We start from the raw sequence: 21,526 nt of genomic DNA on the forward strand, positions 1-21,526 counted from the left end.
TGCCTGAACAAGCACAGCCTAAGCTCCTCACCTACACACCATTGTGAAAAAGCTTTGGAATCACCACTCCACTGCTGCTACTCAGCCCTATCCTCCCCAAGAGCTAGACAGATCCACTGAGAGTTACTACGATAAGCAACATGAGACTGCTTAAAACAACCAGACAGTCACCAAGACAAAGATCTCTGGAAAAAATAAATGCTGTGTCTGGTTTAATCCTGTGCCAGGACTGCTGATAGTGTTTGAAGCTATTACAACGTTCATTCTGCACACAGACAGCAGTGACTGGTAGCAACAGGCAGCCCAGCTGGATGGTCCACAGTAAAGTAAGAAACCAGACAGTTCTTCTTTAGCAAATGCAGGAATCATACAATAGGCTTTAATCATAATCACCATTACACCTTTGTGATAAATCCAGGAAGATGAGATTTAACCCCACATAAATCTGTGCATACAATATGCTTTGCTGTCTGCATCAAACTCTCTTGCCCTGTCCACAAATAAAAGTATCCTACACAAATACATGTATCCTACACAAATACATGTATCCTAAATATTAGGGGAGCCCACATAAGCAGGAAACAACCAGGACAGCTACTTGAAAGGGGAAATATTTCCTTAGAGTCCATGCCCTGATCACAGCAGGTCTTAAACACACGGCTCAAGTCTTCTGAACACCATCAAAAGAGTGCAGCTCCCAAGAGAAATTCTACATTTCAGCTGCAGACCCAGACATTAAGGTTACCTCCAAACACATTTATTTTCTTTATCTTTTCAGTTTCTACTGCTGCAACCTCTGCTTCTTCTTAGTACCACATTCCATTTTCTCACGCTTATGTTTGCTGTTCCTTCTACAAAAAAAAAATCCCTTTAAAGAAAAAGCTAATGAAATTTAAGCTTTTACTTCATTTTTTCTCCAGCAACACTGACAGTTAGCATTTACTTGAGTTTATTTACTCTTAGTAGTTTTATCACCCTTGAAGGAGACAAAGTCTGTAGTGAAAGCACCACCATCCCTATGCTGCCAGAAGAGGAACTGTCCAGCAGCAAAGCACCTCCTGAGAGAGAGCAGGGATCTGCTCTATGCTGACAGGAGAGCACCAGAGATGCTCCTCAACTTCTCAGTTAACAGCCACTTGCACGAGCTGTTCATTTTCTACTGAATGTATCAGTCAAACCTCCACAAGTTAACACAGAACAAATGCAGCTTTTGGAGATGACACCTGAGGTGCTGCGAGTATTGGAATTACAGCCCATGTACGCTGAACAATTAAAGCTTCTTAAACAGAAATCATCAAACAGGTTACAATGAAGGAAAAGGGAAAAAAAGTCAGAAAATGAATCTCTCCTCTACTTTCCCATGCCCACTACAAAGAAAACTGAAAGCACTTCTAAGTCCCGAAGCACTGCCATTTCACTCTGTGTTCTGAACCAGAGAAGCATGTCTTCTTATGAACTACCATAATTCTAGCAACTTGAGCTGTAATTTGGTAGTCTGCCTTGTACAAAATCAAGCTACACATATCCTACAAACTTTGATATCCACTTATCTCAGACACACTGTTATGAGGAAAGACAGACTTCAATACTCAAATTCAGTAGCAGCAATAAGAACTCTTCCTGTTGTGAGAGGGAGCCACATACAGGAAAGTAGCAGTGCTTGAAACATTGACACTTATCAATTGCAAGACAATTCAATGTTTTATTTGCAGACTTTCAACTGTTTAGTGCACTGGTTCACTGGGGTCTTTTGAGATCAAACCTGCCAAAAGAAATATAGAATCAAACTGGTTTGGGTTGGAAGGGACATTAAAACTCATCCAGTTCCAACCCCCTGCCATGGGCAGGGACACCTTCCACTAGACCAGGTTTCCCAAAGTCCCATCCAACCTGGCTTAGTGGAAGGTGTCCCTGCCCATAGCATGGGCATTGGAACTAGGTGATCTTTAGGTCTAGTTTTTTCACAGCTTTACTCAGTTCTTCTACCTCATGGCTCCAGCATGCTACAACTACATGCTGATAGGACCATCATCCAGCAAGGCCTGGCACAGGCTTTCATTTAACTTAACATAACCTATAGAGCTCTGTTGAGTGCCATTTGGACTGGACAGCTTATTTGCCTATTAAGGTTTGTCAAGCTAGCACATGAAGTCACAAAGTTCAAAGAGTTTCTCTAGCCTTGATCACCAGTAGTCCAGAACCGACATCCTTATGCTACCATATAAACCTATTTGTCACCAGGGATTCAAATGAACAATAACAGAGTGAACAGATTAAGGATGAAACTGCAAACACCTCCATTTGTCATGGAGAAGAATTCATCAGGCATACACTAAATAAAAGGAAAGAGGAAATTCCTAGTGAAATACTCCATATATTTTTAAGCCCACATCTTTTATCACCCATTCTGTCACAAACCTATGCAATCAAGGAGATTTCTGCTTGGAGTTTGGGGAGGGTTTTTTTGTTTTTCAGGGGTTTTGTTTTACTAGCCGTTAATTAAGGGTAGCAGTGAAAGATCATGACCCCATTTCCACTCCTCCAGAGTCTGCAAGGCTCTCTTTGATGTTTCTAATGTCATGTAGCCTCATGGATCATATCACCTTTCCCATGAAAGCACAGGGATTATCCTTCTCCACTACCTTGCATTCTCCATTACATGAACAAACAACACTTCCTGCTATTCTTCCAACTGTGAAAAATAGCTGCTTATATCATATAGAAAGCCAGTAGCCTTGTTTGTTAAGAATGAAGAGGCATATGGCTCCTTTTGGTCCAGAATCAATACATTAAAGCCTAACCAGATGTGCTCATTTGAGAAAGACCAGAATTAATAATCTCACAGCCATATTTTCTAAGTAATGGTCATCTCATAAATCTATATTTTTTTTTTAACAAGCTTTTCTACAACAGAAAGCAAAGGTTGTTCCAGAAACAGGAAAACCCATGGAAGATATCCACTCTCATCCCAGAGATCCACGCAACTTAACAGAACGGGATTTCCTCCTTGGTGGTCCCTTTATTTATTTTATTTTCTCTCAACAGCCATGGACAAAACGTTGATAAAGTCAAAGGATGAATTTCATCTCCCATTCTCACAGATTTTAGCTACAAAGAAGCTTCCTGGAAAAGTTTATATATTTAGGGATGTCTGGACCCACTGGATTCTAAAAACAGAGAGAATCAAGTAATATCCATTGAATTTAGGTCACTCTCATCTATGGGAATATGAGAGGAGGATATGCAACTCACCACATATCCAAACTTCACGCTACACTGGTGATACAGATTAGTGCTTGTAACACAGGTGTTGTTGAAAAGATAAAACTCCTTCCTATATAATTTTAAAATCCATTCTATAAGTTTCCTAGCTGAGAAGAAAACTATTGTGCTTACTCTGCAAACAGATTGGCACCTGAGGGACATTTCTTCAACAACAGTTGCTAAATCAAGGTAACCACTGTCCTAGGAGACCCTGGATGTAGACCCAGGAAGCACAGACCCTTTCTGTGCCCCAGCTTGTCTGGAAAGTGCTCCTGCGTCCCCAGGACCATAAAACATGTTAAATTAAGTTATTCCACTGCTATTTTAAACTTAGAATCCAGGGTACTCTTCAAATCCAAGACCCCAGCTGCTTCAAGACAGACCCCATGTTACCCTGCCATTCCCACACAAATTGCGTATCATCTCCTTGTGCAGTCAGGCCTTGCACAAAACTAAAGAGCAAACCCGCTGCTCCTGCCAGGACAAAACTTCATCTCCTTATTCTAACAAGTGTAGCAACAAACCAAGACAAAAGAAAGAAATCCACACAACTGCATCTGATCAAAAGTAAATAAAATACATATTCCTGACACCAGGTCTTGAAGGCCCAATAGGACTCAGGGCTGACAAATCGTGCCAAGTACAAAGTTCTGAGCTTCCACAGAAAAAACTGAATTCACCTGCCAGGAAAACAAAGAATATCCAAAGCCAAACAGCACTACTTTATTTGGTTGAATACTTAGAAAAGAGTGGAATTGCAGCGAGGACATCGTAAGTAAGGACAGGAATGAACTGACCTTGACATATGCCAGGTAATGCTCACACTTTTCCTGCATGTATGTCAGTTCTAACTTCTCTGTGATCTGCCCCATCGTCTCTCCAGAAGTCACAAAATAAACTCTAGGTTGCTGGCTCTTTTCCTTCTTTGCCACATCAGCAGTCAAGTTATAATTCAAACCTGGTTTAAAAAGGAAGAAGAAAACAGAGGATGTCAGTGAACAATAGTTATTTTCTAACCACCTATGAATGGATCCTGTTGCCCCCAGGGCATGTGTGCTTCAAGAAAGGTCAACCCTTGAAGGCCCTCAATCACTGTTTCCTGTGACTGCACAAAACCAAATCCAATTGCTAATGTACTTCCAAGTTTTGTGCTGCTGCGTTCCCCAGCCCATCCTTTCCCATCGGAAATTATGGGTAAAAATAAATCGAGGCATGCATACTTAATAAAAGTAAAGAAACAAAAGATACTTAAGCTATGTTGTTAACAGAAAAACCAAAAAAACACAATACAAACAACAACAGCAGCAGCCTAGAGCTTTTTTTTCCCTTTAAAACAGCACAAACCAAGCAAACATCAACCAGGATGTGGCACTTTCTGACAATTACTTTTGTTGATTTGCAGTCATCTTAACATTCACACTTTAAGTAGAGGTTGCTGCCTTGCAATCAGCATCCCCCTCCTAGATGTTACACATCCCAAGCAGTTTATAGAAGACAAACCCAGAGACTAATGAGCTGTATCTCTGTAAATCTTGTTCCCTGCTGTTCTATAGGATAAGTAGGTTAACACAAATGGTTGGTTTGCGACTAGATGTATGCGTCCAAAAGGATACCTACTTGTTACCTGAAGTAATTACACAGCAACTGATTAATCCAAGCTGAGTATACCTTTCTTTTTGGCAAATGCAACAACAGAAGGAGCAACAAAACTGAACAGAAGCATGAATGTTCTGCTGCTTTCTACTGACAAGGGAAACACAAGTGAGGTCCTTTCACTCATCACAAACCACAGCTTACACTGATTTCAGCTGTTATTAAGGCAATAATGGGAATACCATGAGATTGGCTCACTCTAAATGGCTTAATTAGATGATAATCCTCCTAAAGGACAGCCAGCACCAGCTCCTGTGCTGATTTGTTAAATATGTAGGATGTTTGCCAAATTATGGCTTTGGTTCTTGTTTATGTTTTAAGTCCTAAATGATTGATACCATATCATATGCTGCCCATAAATGTAAACTTTTGGGGTTTTTTTTAAGACAGAATGTTATAAACAGCCAATGCAAATGTTAAACATTTCTGGACTGAGCTATCCTATAACAGGTTTCAGCAAGGAGCCTGTGCTGGGTTTTGGTGTGGTCTTACTTGGTTTGGTGGTGGTGAGTTTGGGGTTGTTTTTTTTAACCAATTTAAATCCTCATCTCTCTAATTTAACACTGCTGTCAAAGCTGTCGCCTCCAGTTATTTCTCCACCAAACTTTCAGTACTTTGAAGAGCTTATTTAATGATGTTGTAAACCTTGGTCAGAAGTCTCTGTAACCATTCATAATTCACATGATCCAAAATGACCTCACTTCCACTTGCAGCATGCTGCATCCTGATGAAAAGCTCACTTAAGTTCACACACAACCACCAGAGACATACCCTTGCTAGCAAGAAAAGACACAGCTGAGGCATCAGTCTAACTACCATCACAGAGCTCCACCTGAGCTTTTTTTGCTTGCTGTTGGCAGAATAACTTGCTTAGAAGGATAATACTTAGAAAATGCTTCAAACTCTACCAAGCTCAGCACCAAAACTCCCACTGAAGTGGTGTTTCCTCAGGCCCACTAAACACAGGGGTTAGCCTATTTAAAACCACACCAGCCTCTTTTTTTGTTCCTTTTATAATGTGTGCACATCCCACACCCATCCCCAATTGTCTCCCATCCGCTTTCAAGACCTCACATGCACGCACACATGCTGAGATCTGCACTGGCATCCCAAGAATAAGACAAGAAAATCTGATAGCAAACCCAGGCCCTGCACAGGCAGAGGCAAAAGCTCCATGGGAAGACACAGCCTTTCTTGCAGGACGATGTATTACAGACACTGAACAATTCCTTGTGGTAGGGAGGGAGATGCATCCCAGCGTGAGGCCCGTAGCAGTTGTCTGAGCAAAGCCTCTCTGAAACAGCAGTGATGTTTTCAATCAAGCAGCGCAGTTCCCATCCTCTCCCCCGCCTCCTGTTTATTTTGACAACTTGTTTCTATGTTATATCCAGGGATGTCACATCACTGGAAAAACTGAAATACCATGAGTAAGGATTTTTTCTTTTAACCTTCTTTCCAAAAGGCAACCACGGAGGAGATAATTCACCAAACTTAGCACTGCTGGTGGTGTAAGCTCCTCCTGCTCGATCCAGCAAGAGACTGGGAGGCAAGTAAATTAACTCTTCCAAGTAATGCCTTCAAATACTTGCCCAGCAGCTTTAAGACAGACCGGTTAGAAGTGTTTCTGGGCATGTGCCCACCTAAACTTCACACAATCAATGTAAAACTCTGGCATGAGCTCAGAGGAAGGTCTTGATTCTTCTGATAACAACCATTCCATTTCCACAACTGAATAAAATGCCTATAAGCTTTGATAGCAGCTCCCTCTGAGAAACTTTTGGTCATATCTACAAGAGGACCACAAGCCAGCAGACCAGGAGAGTTACTCCAACCAGTAAGAGATGCACCAAGTAACTGGTCGCAGACATTTCATAATGGATTTTCACCCCAAGTAGCACATACTTACTCACAATGCAAGGCTCCTCCCCTCACAGGCTGAAGGGAGAAGTCCAGAGAAGAGAAGGCTCCAGAGAGACCTTATAACAGTCTTCCAGCACCTAAAGTGGCTACAAGAAACCTGGAGAGGGACTTTTTACAAGGCCTGTAGTGACAGGACAAGGGGGAATGGCTTTAAACTGACAGAGGTGAGACTGAGATTAGACATTAGGAAGAAATTCTTCCCTGTGAGTCTTGTGGAAGGTGTCCCTGCCCATGGCAGGGGGTTGGAACCAGATGAGCTTTAAGGTCCCTTCCAACCAAACCATTCTATGAAGGCAGCCTTGAAGCAGAAAAGATTGAGGAGAGATTAAAATTGGGCAGTGGTATCCCATGAGCTAAAATGGGAATCACAGCTGGCTATGTTAATGGAAGGGTTACACACCCTGAGCCAGCCGGCACATCTCTTCATCGCCCACTCAGATAGTGCTACAGCACAGAAAAAAGCAGGCAACAAAATGCTCATCAGGAATAAGCCCACCCGGAAGTGCTTGTTAAACTACTAGCTACAGTTCTGATTCATGGGGGAGGAGGGAAGTGGAGGCACCACATGGAGAAAATGAAGAACTTACTAAATAATAACTAAAAACCATTGGAAAAGGAATGTATTTCTTTACTGTCTCTACCAGTAACTATGAGGAGGAAATAATTCATGAACTTTGCTCGCAGAGAAAATTCTTAAGTAATGAAAGTATTATCAAAAATTGCCCTAGCAAATGACAACATATCGAGGACATTCCCCACATCCTCTTCCAAGAAGCTTTCCTTTTCCCCTTACTTGTTTCAAACCCTCTCTCATAGCGTTGTCCCTAGCTTCTAAGTAGGAAGCCATCCTTGCTACTCCATACACCAAACAACACATCCCTACAGCATCCATGCTTCTGAAGTATTCAGAGGGTAGCTCTGACACAGGCCTGCATCCAGGCAGACTGGGAAAATGAGACACAGACAGAAGTACTCCTCATGCACCAAACTGCAGCAGGATCCAGCTAAGAAGAGGAGTGTCCACTTTCATCAGGTTTTAGATCAAGCATGTTTCTTCAATCCTAGAAACATATTCAGAGTGCAAATATCAACCAACCTATTAGTCCTCACTAACTCTCACACCAGTTTTTCAGGCAACGGTATCTGGGACATGAGAACTACCCCAGAAATGGATCAACACACAAGCAATGCACATCTTTGAATGTGAACAATAGAGTATAGGAAGTGAAGAGTATAGGAGAAACTTTGAAGCCGTTTTAATGCATCTGCCTAACTCTAGCCAAATGCCCAAACCCCTTAATTTTCATAGCTACTAAAATTCATCTAATGCTCACATTGGCACTATTATCATTGTTGTCATTATTGTAAGGGAAATTATCCAGACTGTGGGCACAAGTTTACTTCCATTCTCCTTCAAGGATGAACACAGAATCAGTGCGTGATGTACAGAGATGTCAGCAGCCTCTGTCTTCTTGTCCTGGTCACCCAGAACAGCACAGTCTGAACAGGCTGAAGCTGCTCACCCAGGCTAGGAAATGCCTTTCTCTCATCTCCTGCCTTTCCTGCATATACAGAGACCCCAGAGGAGACAAGGCAAAGACCATTCAAGTGAGGGAAAAGAGCCTGAGCTAGGTTCCAGGGTGAAAGAGTGAAAACTTAAAATGTTATTCACACATCCAGATGTATCAGATGCTGTCGTGTTGGTGAGAGTACAACAAGAGGCTCAGCTCTCCCAGCAAGAGGGAAGGCAGTGACAGGTCAGACAATGCCTGGCACACAGCGCAGTGCACATGCTTCACTTGGGCATGGCTCTTTGTTCAGACAAAACCATTCCAGCATAAATCCATACCTCTGAAGACCATAGTCTGCAAACAGTATGCAGATAATGGATGGGAATTACACTGCCATTGGCACTATCAAGCAGTATCAATAAATACAGACCTTCAGATATCTACACCATACACTGAACAACGCAGTATTGCAACTACATTGCATGGGAAACACACTATGCAAGTGTGAGGCAGTGCCAAATGAACGCCTTCTTTCACGTGCCCATTAACAAAATAACTACACATTCAAATGAGCATTGAAGACACATATTTGCACAGAAGAATGCTGCCTGCTTGTTCAGCTTGGCTTTCTAAACATTATGCAGTAGGTGACCAACTTCAGCTGCCCAGAAGCAAGAGCAATGTCCAGCCAGTAAGCAGCTGCCCTGAGCATCTACACTGACAAGCCTTAAGGAAGCAGCACTCCTGATGAGAACTGTGCTCTCACCCTCTAACTTAACAAGCTGACCCCAGACATCCAAAGATGAGACAACCCCAACACTCTGACACAGTATTTTAACATCTCTGTATGTCTTTCACAGTCGAAACTGGACAATGATTTATTCATAGGGTATTTTATTTTTTACCCACATTTAACCCCACAGGAGAGGAACCATTGCAATATTTCCATGAATTGTTCCACCCTTTGTTAATTGATATTCTTCAACTGCAACGTAATCAAAATAGGCTGACCGTTGGATTGCAAACTGAAAGCTCACTTGAGGTATTTTATCCAAATCATATCCCCAAGTGGTTTTATACAGTCAGATAATTCTGGCTGCAAAGTTTTCAAGACAAATCATTTCACTAGAAGCATTGTATTAAAGGACAATGGTTGGAAGTTTTATAATCATTTACTTCATAGGAAAAAAATTCCTTATGATGAGATGGATGTTACTTGCTGAAGAAGATGCACATGTGTATTTCACCACAACAAATCATCAGGGGTACACTTTGTATGACAACACAGGGGAATTCAACTGGGTCTTACAAGTCATGAAGAAGAGGAAGATAGGCCTTACACAAACACGGGGAGCAGATATTTAGACTGGAAAAAAAGGCAGCTCACTTCTTAGCCACAGGTCCAGAGATACAAAATTAAAGCAAAGGAAATATTTTGAACAGTATCCCCAGCATCATAAGAAAACCTAGATATCCAGAAAATCTATTCAGTGATTTCCAGACAGGAATTAGCACCCAAGGAGCACTCAGAGATAAGTGTTTTCTTAACTGGCAGAGTAACAGGCAGTACAAAAAACACTTTATCAAAGCATGTATTTTCTGCTGAGAGTCATCATTTACAGGGAGGGAAAAAAGGCAAAAATAGGAACTGAAGCCTCAAATGCACCGCTATGTTAGAATCCAGAAGAATCTTAAATTTAGTAACTCCACTTCTTTGAGCTGTTCAGGTGAAGTGACAAGCTGCAGAGAGCAACTTCAGAAGCAGCCTGTAGCTCTCACTCTATGTGAATGGCGGGAGAAGTAGCAAGAAGCCTTTTTCTTCTCCAACTCATTTAAAATCCAAATACCGCAGCAGGCTCTGCATACTGGGATTCATATATGAAACTCTCACCTTTCTTGATCAGCAGTTCAGAAAGGCTGGGGGTCCAATGGCTTTAGGGTTAAGTCAGGCTCATCAATTTCGTCTATTATGCATAGGATTTGCAGGGATGGCAGGGTAAGCAGAATGAGGACAATGGCTGGAAGGACTGTTCAGATTAGTTAAACTTCCTGTGCATCGACTGTGTTTGAGGATAGTTTTTCTGTTAATATGAGTGTTAGTAGATGGAAAACTAAGCTGCAAATTGCCAGTGCAACTGTAAAAGGGAGGTCTATAAGAGAATATAACTACAAGAGGATGCCATTCCTAAGGCAGGGCAAAGATAAAACAGCATGGCTGAACTAAATAAACCCAGACCTTACAATATTTAGAAACACTCTATCTATCCCATGCCACTTCACACATTATCTAAAACTTGTAAACACTGGCATGTAAAAGACATAAGTAACATTTTATTGCAGCCCAGATAAAGGCTTGCATAATCACACACCTTGTAGTTTCATTCACCTAAGAAACTCCATGTGCTTTACAGACTAACCAACCTGGCAGATATTCTTGCCATCAGTACAATACCGGGCTATTCATAATAATTTTACAGACAGGTAAACCGATACACGTAAAAGCTCATGTCTGGAAGGAATTCAGATTTATAGTGCTCTGCTTCAAGAACTTGTTGTGGACTTTTAAAAGCTACTAATCCAGAACAAATCACACCTGCTTTCTGATAACGTTGATAGGTGATATGGATACAGAAATGTGTTACCAAGAGATAAACAAGGAATATGAACTTAAAAAGCATTGTTTGCTTCTGCTTCTGTTTTTATGTCCTTGCAGTAAGCTCAAGGACACATTTCCTTCCTCTTACTGAGGACTGCTCCACTATTATGTCAGCCTCATCATGCTGAACATGATGAACATTTCTACATCATGTAAGAACATGCCCAAAACAGGGACCTTCCAACTTTCTGGAATTGTATAGTCCAGCAAAATGACTTCTTTCACATCAAAGCCCTGTTCCTGACTATGAAGGGAGTCAGGGCAACCTGCTAGCATGCCCCTGCCCAGCGCTGGCACAGGAACCTTACCTATTTCTCCAGGAACACGCTTGCCACTGAAGCGGAAGCATGTCGTGACATTGAGGCAGTTCACTGGCTGCAAGCCATCATGGCACTGAGGAGCTGTGATATTGATGGACCCAGGCAGGAAAATGGAGATATCCATGGTAATGACAGGCCTGGATCTGGTGATCAAAGAGAAGTGGGATTGAGCGATCATTCAGATGGAAGTTTTCAGCCAAAAGAAATTCACATAAATTTGATAAACTGTGCCATTTGAGGCAGACATAAAGAACAGGGTGTGTTTGAACTGTAACATAAATTAGCACTTGCCCTAGCTGGCAAAGACTACTAGTGTCTGAGTGAAAACTGTAGTGTCAGCTTGAGGTTCAGTGCTCAGATGCAGACTGCAGGCAGGCAGCTGGAGCAATTGATAATGTATAATAGTAATCATTACGAATAACAACATTAGCAGCACAACAGCAATCAAGGACAAGATCATGCAAGTGAGACTGCTTTCTAAACAGACTGAATGGTCAGGAACAGGTGGATGGAAACCTTAGGCTTCCAGAGAATGGTCTACAGTCAAATTTGTTACCTGAAAGTCAAAGAATGAGCACAGGGATAGGAGATACACAATTCATACATCATTTTTTCTGAATGTGAGAGGGACAAGAGACACCATATTCATGTTTTCTGGAGGAGGGAACATTCAGTTTATTCCCTTCAAGTGAGTGGTTAGGACTGAATCCTCTCTTGAGGTCTCTGACCTCTGTTTCAGGAGTTACCCAGTGCACTGTGAATGAAACCTTTCTGCCCTTGCAACTCTGGCACCAGGCTATTGCTGTGACTATTCCCAGCTGAAGGTGACCTTGCAGAGCAAGCCGTGCCATCAGAGCCTAAGTGAGTCTCCTCTCTCACTCTACGCAGGAGCCCTGCCAGATTGGTTGGGAAAAGCAGGACAGAATCCCAGGCTTGCCTGAGCGTCCCCAGAGCAGGGCTTCAGCCCAAAAGTTCACTGAGTGTTTTACTTCATGGTTTTAATTCTGTACATGCTCAACATGAACATGTTCTTCCAAAACTAACTCCAGTAGTGACAAAAAAAGTGCAGCAACCAGCAGATTCACTTCTAGAGTAGTCCCAGCAGCCATGCGAGGCCAGACCGCATAAGTAAACCACTTCAGGACTCTCACTCCATAAGCCACTTAATTTAGAGGCAGGGGAGAGGGAGGAGGAAAGAGCAGGGATTGAGGTTACACCTAATTCATATTGACTGGAACAAGATTTACATCCATCTCTGAGACGGCTGCTCAGACTCTTTTTACCACAGCCTTCAATAACAGTGTAAGTTCATATTCTGAGATGGAGGATGAAGATAAATGCTAACCCTAGAAATATGTACAGTAACGGGGAGGAGGGAACAGTGAGCTTCCTAGGATCATTTCACACCTTTGCAAAAAAAAATAAACCTCTTTGCAAATGCTTGGGGAGACAAAGAGTAAATGCTATGAACTGAGCTAGAAAAACGTTTCTCCTAGGAAAAAAATACTCCTCCAGCCATGATGCACTGTGTGATTTTTCCTTAACATTAGCTCACTTGGTTATTCACTGGAGAAAAAAGCAGTGCTTCTGTCAAATGGCCATAGAAACACATGAGCACTACGACAACAATCTGCCCCAAGTCACGGCGGCTTCCACCAAAGCCTTTAATATCACTTGGCAAAACTTCTGTTTGTTTTGGCAAAAGGACTTCATGAAGGCCTCTAGAAGGATGAGGAGGGAAAAGAGAAAAAGCTGATTTCTTTATCCTACTCTTCTTTATCCGAACAGAAAGAGGGACACACTGCAAATTAGCAGTAGCAGTGATTAATCAGGCTACCCCCAGTCCACCCACAATGTACCAATTCCCTCTGAAATGCACAAGTATGAACACACAGACAGAGGTCACCAAGCTGTTGCAATCTATGTGGTTTTAAACATCACAGCAAGCGTTTCAGGTAGCCTTCTCCTCCTGGAAGTAACAAGGCAGGAAAAGAACACAGTTTTCTTGCTAGTGGGTTCAGGGATGGGAGGCTGCAAGATCCCATCTGAGGAAGGCACATGTGCATAATAAAATAGCAGAAAGCTCTTCAGAAGACTTGACCATGAAGATCATTTCTCCCCCTCTCCCCTTTTTCTTTTCTTTTGTTTAACTAATTCCAATGGAAACAGAGTCAAGTTTTTCCTGCCCTGAACAGGAAGCAGGCTGGCATGGCCATTCTGCAGCTCCAGCATTTGTCTTGGCATTCTCATAACATCCCTGTATGTTACATTAAGATGCAGGAGTCCCTAGTGACTTCAACTTCTAATGACATCTAGATATTGACAGGATTTTGCTATTAAATATTAACAAGTATAACAATGGAGCTACTGGCAAAATTCATTCCCTTCCCCAGGTCTGTGCATCTGAAGCCCACTCCTACTTTAACTCTCCCCCTGCATAATTTGGTGACCCAAGCTGCCACACCTCTCTCCATCAGAGAGCAATTGCACTTAACTCATACACTTGAAACAGCAGCCAAAACCCTGTGTGCATTGAAAATGACTTTGTATTTCATTTCCCTGAGGACTCCTATTTCATTCTGACTCCCATTATAACTTGCAAAATTACATCCTGGCATCTGACACAGCTGGCTTGTTGCTCAACTGTGTTCCTTTAAATCATAATTTATTTACTTTATGTAAATGTAAGAACAATAAAAAAGCCTTCTCTCACATTCAAAGCAACCTTTCTAAAGAGGCATTAAGATGCAACACATCTTCTTCCAGCTCTAACCCTTTGTTTTCTTCATAGCCCTGGTTGTCCTACGTATTATCATCTCTCACTGAGCTGTATAAATTCTTTGACATTATCCATGTTTAAGGTTCTGCTTAAAAACTAATCCAGCTTCCTTCTTCTGAATACAGCAAACCAGGCAGAAAATTGGAGAGGTAGAGGACTTAGACCATGTATGATAGAAGCAGAAAACAGACAAAAGAAGACAACAGCAGATGAAAAAGACGTTTATCTCACCTCAGAAGTACCACGTTGTCTGACAAGAAGGCTCCAACAGTCATATCTGAAACGTTTGTAACATTGAGAACAGTTACAAAGGAGGCATAGGATTCAATTCTTTCAAATCAGTTGCTAAATTACAGATCTTACATATCTAAACAAAAGCATTTTCCTGACTCAAATCAGCCAGTTGGTCCCCTCGAACATCATTATGTCACAAGCATTATAACTGGAGGATTAGGCCTGTGACATTACTTCTCTTCTACTTCGTTGCTTGATTTTTATTATTATTACTATTCTCTATTTCTTTCTGTTTGTTTTTAAGTTTGTCATCATGACTGAGCAGCTTGCAAGAAACTTACAGCCTTAGAAACTGAAATCATAGAATAGAATCATAGAATATCTCAAGTTGGAAGGGACCCATTAAGGATCATTGAGTCCAGCTCCCTGATCCTCACAGGTCTACCTAAAACTAAACTGAACATATGATTAAAAGCGCCTCATGACAGGCTTAGTGCTGTGCCCATTTTCCTGGGGTGTCTGTTTCAGCGACTAACCACCCTCTTAGTGAAAAGCCTTTTCTTAATGTCCAGATTTCATAGAATCATAGAATAGTTAGGTCTGGAAAGGACCTTAAGATCATCTAGTTCCACCCCCCATGCCATGGGCAGGGAAACCTCACACTAAACCATGTCACCCAAGGCTCTGTCCAACCTGGCCTTGAACACCGCCAGGGATGGAGCATTCACAGCTTCCTTGGACAACCCATTCCAGTGCCTCACCACCTTAACAGTAAAGAACTTCCTCCTTACATCCAATCTAAACTTCAGCATGTCACAGAAGCTACAGATTGGGAACGCAGTTCTTGCAAGACAATCACCAGTGAGCTGAGATTAACAAGAATCTTCTGCTTTAGCATCTCAGTCCTTCAGCATGACTGCCCAAACACATAAATTAAGTGATCGGCTCAAATTCTCATCAGGAACTTCGAATAACAGAGGGGAAAGGGAGGAAAAAGCTCAGCTTCATCAGCCTCCTGCTACAGCAGGAGCCAGCAACCTGGAAATGACCAGCTCCACTGTTTGCTCAGCCTGTTGCTGCATTTCCCCAGTAGCAGACATACCTGGATAACCATTGCTATCCATATCCACTCCCCCTGATATGGACTGGCCGAACATCCTCAGCATGGGGTTTATTGTTTGCCCGGACAGCTTCTGCAGCAGAAAACACATGAGTGGCATTCATCAGTAACACAAAGAATCCTATAAATATAAATAAATACATCCAAACCCTAAAAAGTCCCTCAAGCCTGGTTCTCATGGTCACTGGAAGTCTTTCCTGTGTGCTGGAAGTGCTGCACATCTGCACACTTCACCCACGCAGCCCTGAGCAGGAAGGCTGTGAACTGCAGGAAGCCCTTCTGCTCTGGGCTAGGAGGAGGCCAGTGTTTACTTGGATTAAAAAACACACCTGCATTGCAACCCAAGTGAAATAAAAAACACATCAAATTTGTTTTGGGGGAGAAGATGGAATTTACGTTTCTTTTTTTTTTCCTCATATCCTTAATTTCTGTAAGTACAAATTTTAAGTGGCACCTTAACAAAATTAATGATTAATTGAAGCAGAAAATCCTACACAACCATTCCTTTTCACGAAGTTTGACAGAGTACTCAAATTCAAAATGATTCATTTTCATCTCACTTGGAAACCTGGTTTCCATCAGCTATTATGCAATATTTTGTGTCAGTTTGGAAGCTGCATCTCATTTCTGCCTCCCCGACACAAAGCTTAATTAACTTCGAACATTGCTTCTTTTTTATTTTAATTACTAACACAAAAACTTTCTCTAAATGTTTTGAATTCTCAATGTCTTTGTCTGAAGCAAATGAATATATCAAAATCTCGTTTGCTAAGAAGGCAATCAGATGCCTTCCAGCTCCCATTCATTATGCTGGGCCACCAGTGCAAGACCTGAACTTGAATCAACATCTGACTACAGAAGTTACAGACAGAGGAAACCTAGCCCATGAAGTAATTCTGAGGCTGCTGGTGGTGCTTCACAGCTTGTGACATGCCACCAGCTTTTCCTGGCCCTCCCATAAAGGGCATAATGCTGGACAAAAGGTCAGACGGGAAATTCATGGAAAAAAGACAAGTTGAGGGAAAGAAGATATCCTGCAGTCCTGACAGCCAGTTTAAAGGGAAATCAGTGCCCCACCATTTAAGCTCTCCTTTTCCTACTCATGGGCAGATAAGATTAAGACAATTGGAAGTAACTTCCTCCCTTGCACTATACTTGCATCACATCTTGGCAGGGGGGGTGTCCCAGTTAGGGTGGTAAATCACGCCCGCAAGCATCCCAGTGGACATCTGCTGGCTATTATGACCTAGAAGGAAGAGGTATAATGCTGCTCTACTTCAAGTGCCATGAATGAAAAACAGCAGGCCACAAAGCCAATTAAGCTGCTTCTGCTCACAGCCACCAGTAAAGCTCCTAAAGGGAAGTGAGGGAGCAACACTGAATGAGCAACTTAATGAAGAAGTAAGGGGGAAAAGCTAACAAATTGAAAATGGTGAAAAGATAGACCCAGCAGGCTCTCATCTATCTTTCTCAGCTTATTTAAAAATGGAAATCCAGGGCATTAAGATGGCTCAGGGGTATAGTATTAAGATACAAAAAGTCTTTCTTTGGGTTCAAATCCAGGGCAGGCAGGTAAAGAGCTGAAGGTGTTACACAGCTCTCTTGGTTGCATGTGGGAGATGAATCAGTGATGTGGTGTGTGTAGTGCCCTGCAGCAGAGCCTGCCCATAAAGTGGTGCTCTCTCAGCTGCCTTATGGCATGGGACAGTGATAGGAATGCTGTCAAGGGTCAATGACCACCCTCTTGAGCTGGGCTTTACCCCACTGACCAAGTGGAGAGGCACACAGAGCCATGCCTGCTGGCCTTGGTCCAGTGGGGAAGGAGAGATCACAAGCAGGATGTTTTCCTTCCCACCCTGCTGATCTGTCCTCATGAAAATATGTAACATTTTCCCATGAATGAGCAAAAAAACCCAAAAAAACAAAACAAAAAAATAAATCAGAAAATCTGATCCTTTTCAGGAAAGCTGGAAAGCTCCAGATTTTTCAGCATCAGAGAAGAGCCTCCCAATCAGGGGCTCTCTCCAAGAAATGGGCAGAGTCCACCATATGCCACACATTAGTGCGTTTTAGAAGTATCCATAAAGAGTCATTTAACTTCCCTTCTTTTTTAAAGAAAGCAGCACATGGCAGATACATGGTAAAAGGAATAAGGACTAAACCTCTATGGTCTGTTAGAAGAGCCTCCAATACAACCACTAAACTTCTTAATTCTGCTTGAACTGATTTATTGTGAAGGATCCCACCCAGCAACAAAGCAAAACAACCAGGACTTCAGACACACAGAAGGAGAGAAGATTCAGGCCCTCTGAAAAGAAAGAAATGTGCTAGACAGAGACTAGGGGACACATGTTGTGCAGCATGAGCATAAATTTATGTTCTGTACTGCTTGGCTGCAGTAGCTAAATTGTACCGTGCCATCTCTGCACAAGATGCTATACAGTGTATCCTCGCTGAGATTTTACTTAATAATGGTCATTGAAATGGCACCCGCAAACAGCCTTGTGATGTATTGTCACATCACTAAGAGAGGGACAAGATGGGTAAAGAGGCTTCTTGGAGGGCACAAAGAAAACTTAGTACCTCTTACTTCTCACATCTGCTTCTGCAGGAAGGATGTGCAACCTCGCAACTCCCCATTGGCCTCTCCATAGTTTGTGCACTCAGCCTCTCCATGGTTTTCATTTCTCTTCTGTGCTATACTATCTCTATAAACGGACATCAAACCCCAGGATTTTGTTTGCTTAAAGAAGGAAGCTACAGCTGATAAACGTAACAAAAGACAATGAAAAATATCTTCTGCCTAACATGATTTTACCCTACAGCATAGATAATGGACACAATTTGGGAGAAGCCATCTTCAAACGAGGAGTGAGTAAAAGATGTAGAGCTATGATGAGGCTACCTATAAAGGCACCCCTCAATAGGGTTTATTTCTTCAAGCCCTGGGAAAGTGATTTCAGATAGATATCACAAATAATAGTGTCACATACCATAGAGTACTGAGGTACAATACCATTGGCATCCCCATGGTAAATGTATACTGCTCCTCTGTAGTTATCCTCCTTAGGCGCTCCAATGGCAACATCTGCAAAACAGTACAGGTTATAAACATTTCATGATCCATTCCATTAATCAAACCTCTTCCCAATTTTAGAAGCCAGCTATCCATAGGAAAACAGCTCCCCATGATGAAGATGATCAGCAGCTCATGTGGACCTGGCTAGAAGGAACTTGTTTGATTTAATGAAGAGCTCATGTTAAGATAAACTTTAAAAAACACACAACTGTATATGAATTTTTACAGGCATGTGGCTATGTTATGCCTAATTAGAAACACGTGCATGTTGTGTGTGTGAAAATGTGTGTTTATGAACCAGAAACCATGCTTAAAAAGTTCATTTAGAATCCCTTCATATCAAAATCTCCAAGCCAGGGGAACCTCAGCTTTATGGACCAACATAGCACTGGCAAAACATTTATTGCAGCACTACACTACACTTAGTTTACTGAAAAGTCCAAATCCAGAATGAGGCTGGGTACATAAAATGGATAAGAAGGAAGAAAAAAAGAAAGGCAGCTGAGGATGGACGTTCAAATTGCATTTGATCCAATTTAACTGCAAACTCCTTCAGGAAGAGTGATCCCACCTCCCATTCTCCTCACCTAGTTGGATTTTGTGACTATACAGCTGCTAAAATTCAAATCTTCCCAATGGTTTCCTACCCGCAGACTGATCCAGCTCACTCCACAGTCTCTCCATCATCACAACTGATCCACAAGCAGCAGCAGCAAGAATATACAAACGCATGTCCAAGTGCAGAGAAAGAGCATGCCCATCATTTGTGAGGGCAGCCTGCAGTGAGGCTGGGTTAGGCTTAATGGGATACCACACCCTGAGTGGCCTGGAAGAAATAGATCCAGGACCACACTGAGCAAGTCAGCTTTTGTTTGGAAGCCATTAATCCGTGTTGCCAGAATTCCAGGCAGAAAAGGCGCCAACATCAACACTTTGCTCTCACCTATTGCTATCACTGCATGGGGCCTCTCACTGAGCAGCCTGCTAAAGGAGCAGGCTTAGAATAAAGGGAAGGAAAGAAATAATAGAGCACGTTATCACGAGTGAGAAGCTACTGTTTAATTACACTTCATGATAAGAAACACGATTATGTCATCAAAACTAGAGAGGTGTGAAGACATAAAAAATGGGAAAGAGAAAGAATTCAGGTGTGCTTCTCTTTTGTTCAGGGCATGGGTATTTAAAGCCTTTTATAAACAACACGGGGAAGAAGAAAATGCAACAGCAAGGAAAGCAAAACAACATTAATGTGATTGGGGTGCAAGCTGCATGGACATGGACTAATCCCAAATCAAGGACAATCAGCTACAAAAGGCTTTATCAGACAAACCCTACGCAAGCACATTCATCCTTATCACGAGCTCTGAAGGATGCCACACATGCCACACGGCACTCAGCCATGAAAAGAGGCCAGCGGTGCCACCAGTCCTGCTGGCATTTCAGGAAGGAAGCACACCAACCTGGGAATCCATCATCATCAATGTCACCCAGCGCAGCCATGCTCTCCCCAAAGTGTGCATTGTAGGCGCTGTCACCATCCAGGACGAGCTGCTCTTCCAGCACTCCCTATCAAGCAGGAAATAAAACAGGGTCAGGGAAATGGTGCAAGCCCTGGATCAGGCAAGCCTTCCCGTGGGAGCCATCCATGTGGTGGGAAGCACCTGGGAACAGCTGCAGCCTGACTCTTGCCCTCGTTGCACACAGATCACCCAGGTGCTGGGAATCTAATTTATTTGGGTTTTTAGCCTTCTGTCTTTCAGTTTGGAGGGAGAGAGGGAAGAAAAATGAGTGTGTGAGTGATGTAACTAAAATGCTAGATAAACTGAACTCAGTGATGTAACAAAATGCAGTCACAGGGCTTGGTGAGCTCATGAGGGTTTCCAGATGCCTAAAACCTAACAGCCCAGGGCTCGCTCTACTGGCAGATTATATCCAAGGAGCAAAATCCTCAGTCCAGACTTAGTCAAACTAAACTGCAGTGAGTGAAGGAAAATTTTCCCCTAAGCAAAGAACATTTGGGCAAATGGATTTGAAAACTTTTTAAGTACTGGACAGAAGGATTAAAGCAAAGTCCCCAAAAAGCCTTCTGAAATGAGGAATAAGGGAAGAGATTTAATGAAATAAAGGGGCAGATGGAAGTTCAAAAGCAAGCTTTGTACTCCTGTGCCATGAGAAGCCTTATATGGCTCTGGTATTTCTTGCCCACCCACTTTCTGGTCAGATACATTGGCTTTAGTTTCTTGCTGTCTTACCTCAAGGGGAAGGGAACATTGCCACAAGAAAACAAAATTCAGTTATGCAATGTAACTCTGTACCCACCTCCAGGGTTGTTTTGGTTTGGTTTTGCTTTCTTTGTGAATGAGAGTAAACTGCCCTCTGGAACATGTAATAAAATCTTTTTACTTGGCTGTGGGGACTTGCTGACTTTAAGAAAACCCCACATAAAGAAATCGAAATGCAACAGAGAGGAGGTAGGCCTGTACATGCGACTCATTTCTCTGCAGTCCTCACAGGAAAGGGCAAATATAAGTGTATTAAATCTAGCACCACTATGCACACTTGTATGATAAGCAGTTTCTCTGATCTGATGCAGCAACCTCTTAAGCAATGGTGCTTACAGAATGGAACAGAGTTTGAAATGCCCAAACCCCAAAATAAACCCCACCATCCCGCAAGCTATTGCTCCTGCACATAGTTTGTGCCATAGGAGTATAAGAAACTCCTGCTAGCTTCTTGACTGCTTTTTAAAAGATAGAAAATGAACTCCTGCACATTTTCACTGCAAGCAGGAAATGATGGCTATTATCTGCTTGGCATTCTACACCCTGTCCTGGAGATCAAGCAGCAACACTGCTGGGACAGCCTGTGGCTCAAGCTGAAAAAGTAAAGCTCATTTAAGAGAGGAGTAATAACAGAATATGAAATTACACCAGAAATGATACTGAAGTCTCCCAAATGCTGCCTATAGGACTTGGGATGAATGGTAGTCC

General features: G+C 42.3%; 1 protein-coding gene across 1 annotated transcript in view; it reads right to left on the reverse strand.

Moving 5' to 3' along the window:
• ITGA9 (integrin subunit alpha 9) overlaps positions 1-21,526 on the reverse strand; it is a 214,367-nt gene that overhangs the window by 156,132 nt on the left and 36,709 nt on the right. The window contains exons 10-15 of the mRNA XM_061375024.1: positions 19,997-20,102; positions 18,451-18,545; positions 15,440-15,530; positions 14,335-14,380; positions 11,313-11,467; positions 4,062-4,222 (exon numbers count right to left, since the gene is read on the reverse strand). Of these exons, the coding sequence (XP_061231008.1) occupies positions 4,062-4,222; positions 11,313-11,467; positions 14,335-14,380; positions 15,440-15,530; positions 18,451-18,545; positions 19,997-20,102 (654 nt within the window). The remainder of the gene's footprint in view (positions 1-4,061; positions 4,223-11,312; positions 11,468-14,334; positions 14,381-15,439; positions 15,531-18,450; positions 18,546-19,996; positions 20,103-21,526) is intronic.

This window comes from Neopsephotus bourkii, unplaced genomic scaffold, assembly GCF_033783945.1.
Source record: "Neopsephotus bourkii isolate Nb327-2 ecotype Australia unplaced genomic scaffold, CSIRO-AGI_Nbou_v1 NB_1655, whole genome shotgun sequence".
Lineage (NCBI taxonomy): Eukaryota > Metazoa > Chordata > Aves > Psittaciformes > Psittacidae > Neopsephotus > Neopsephotus bourkii.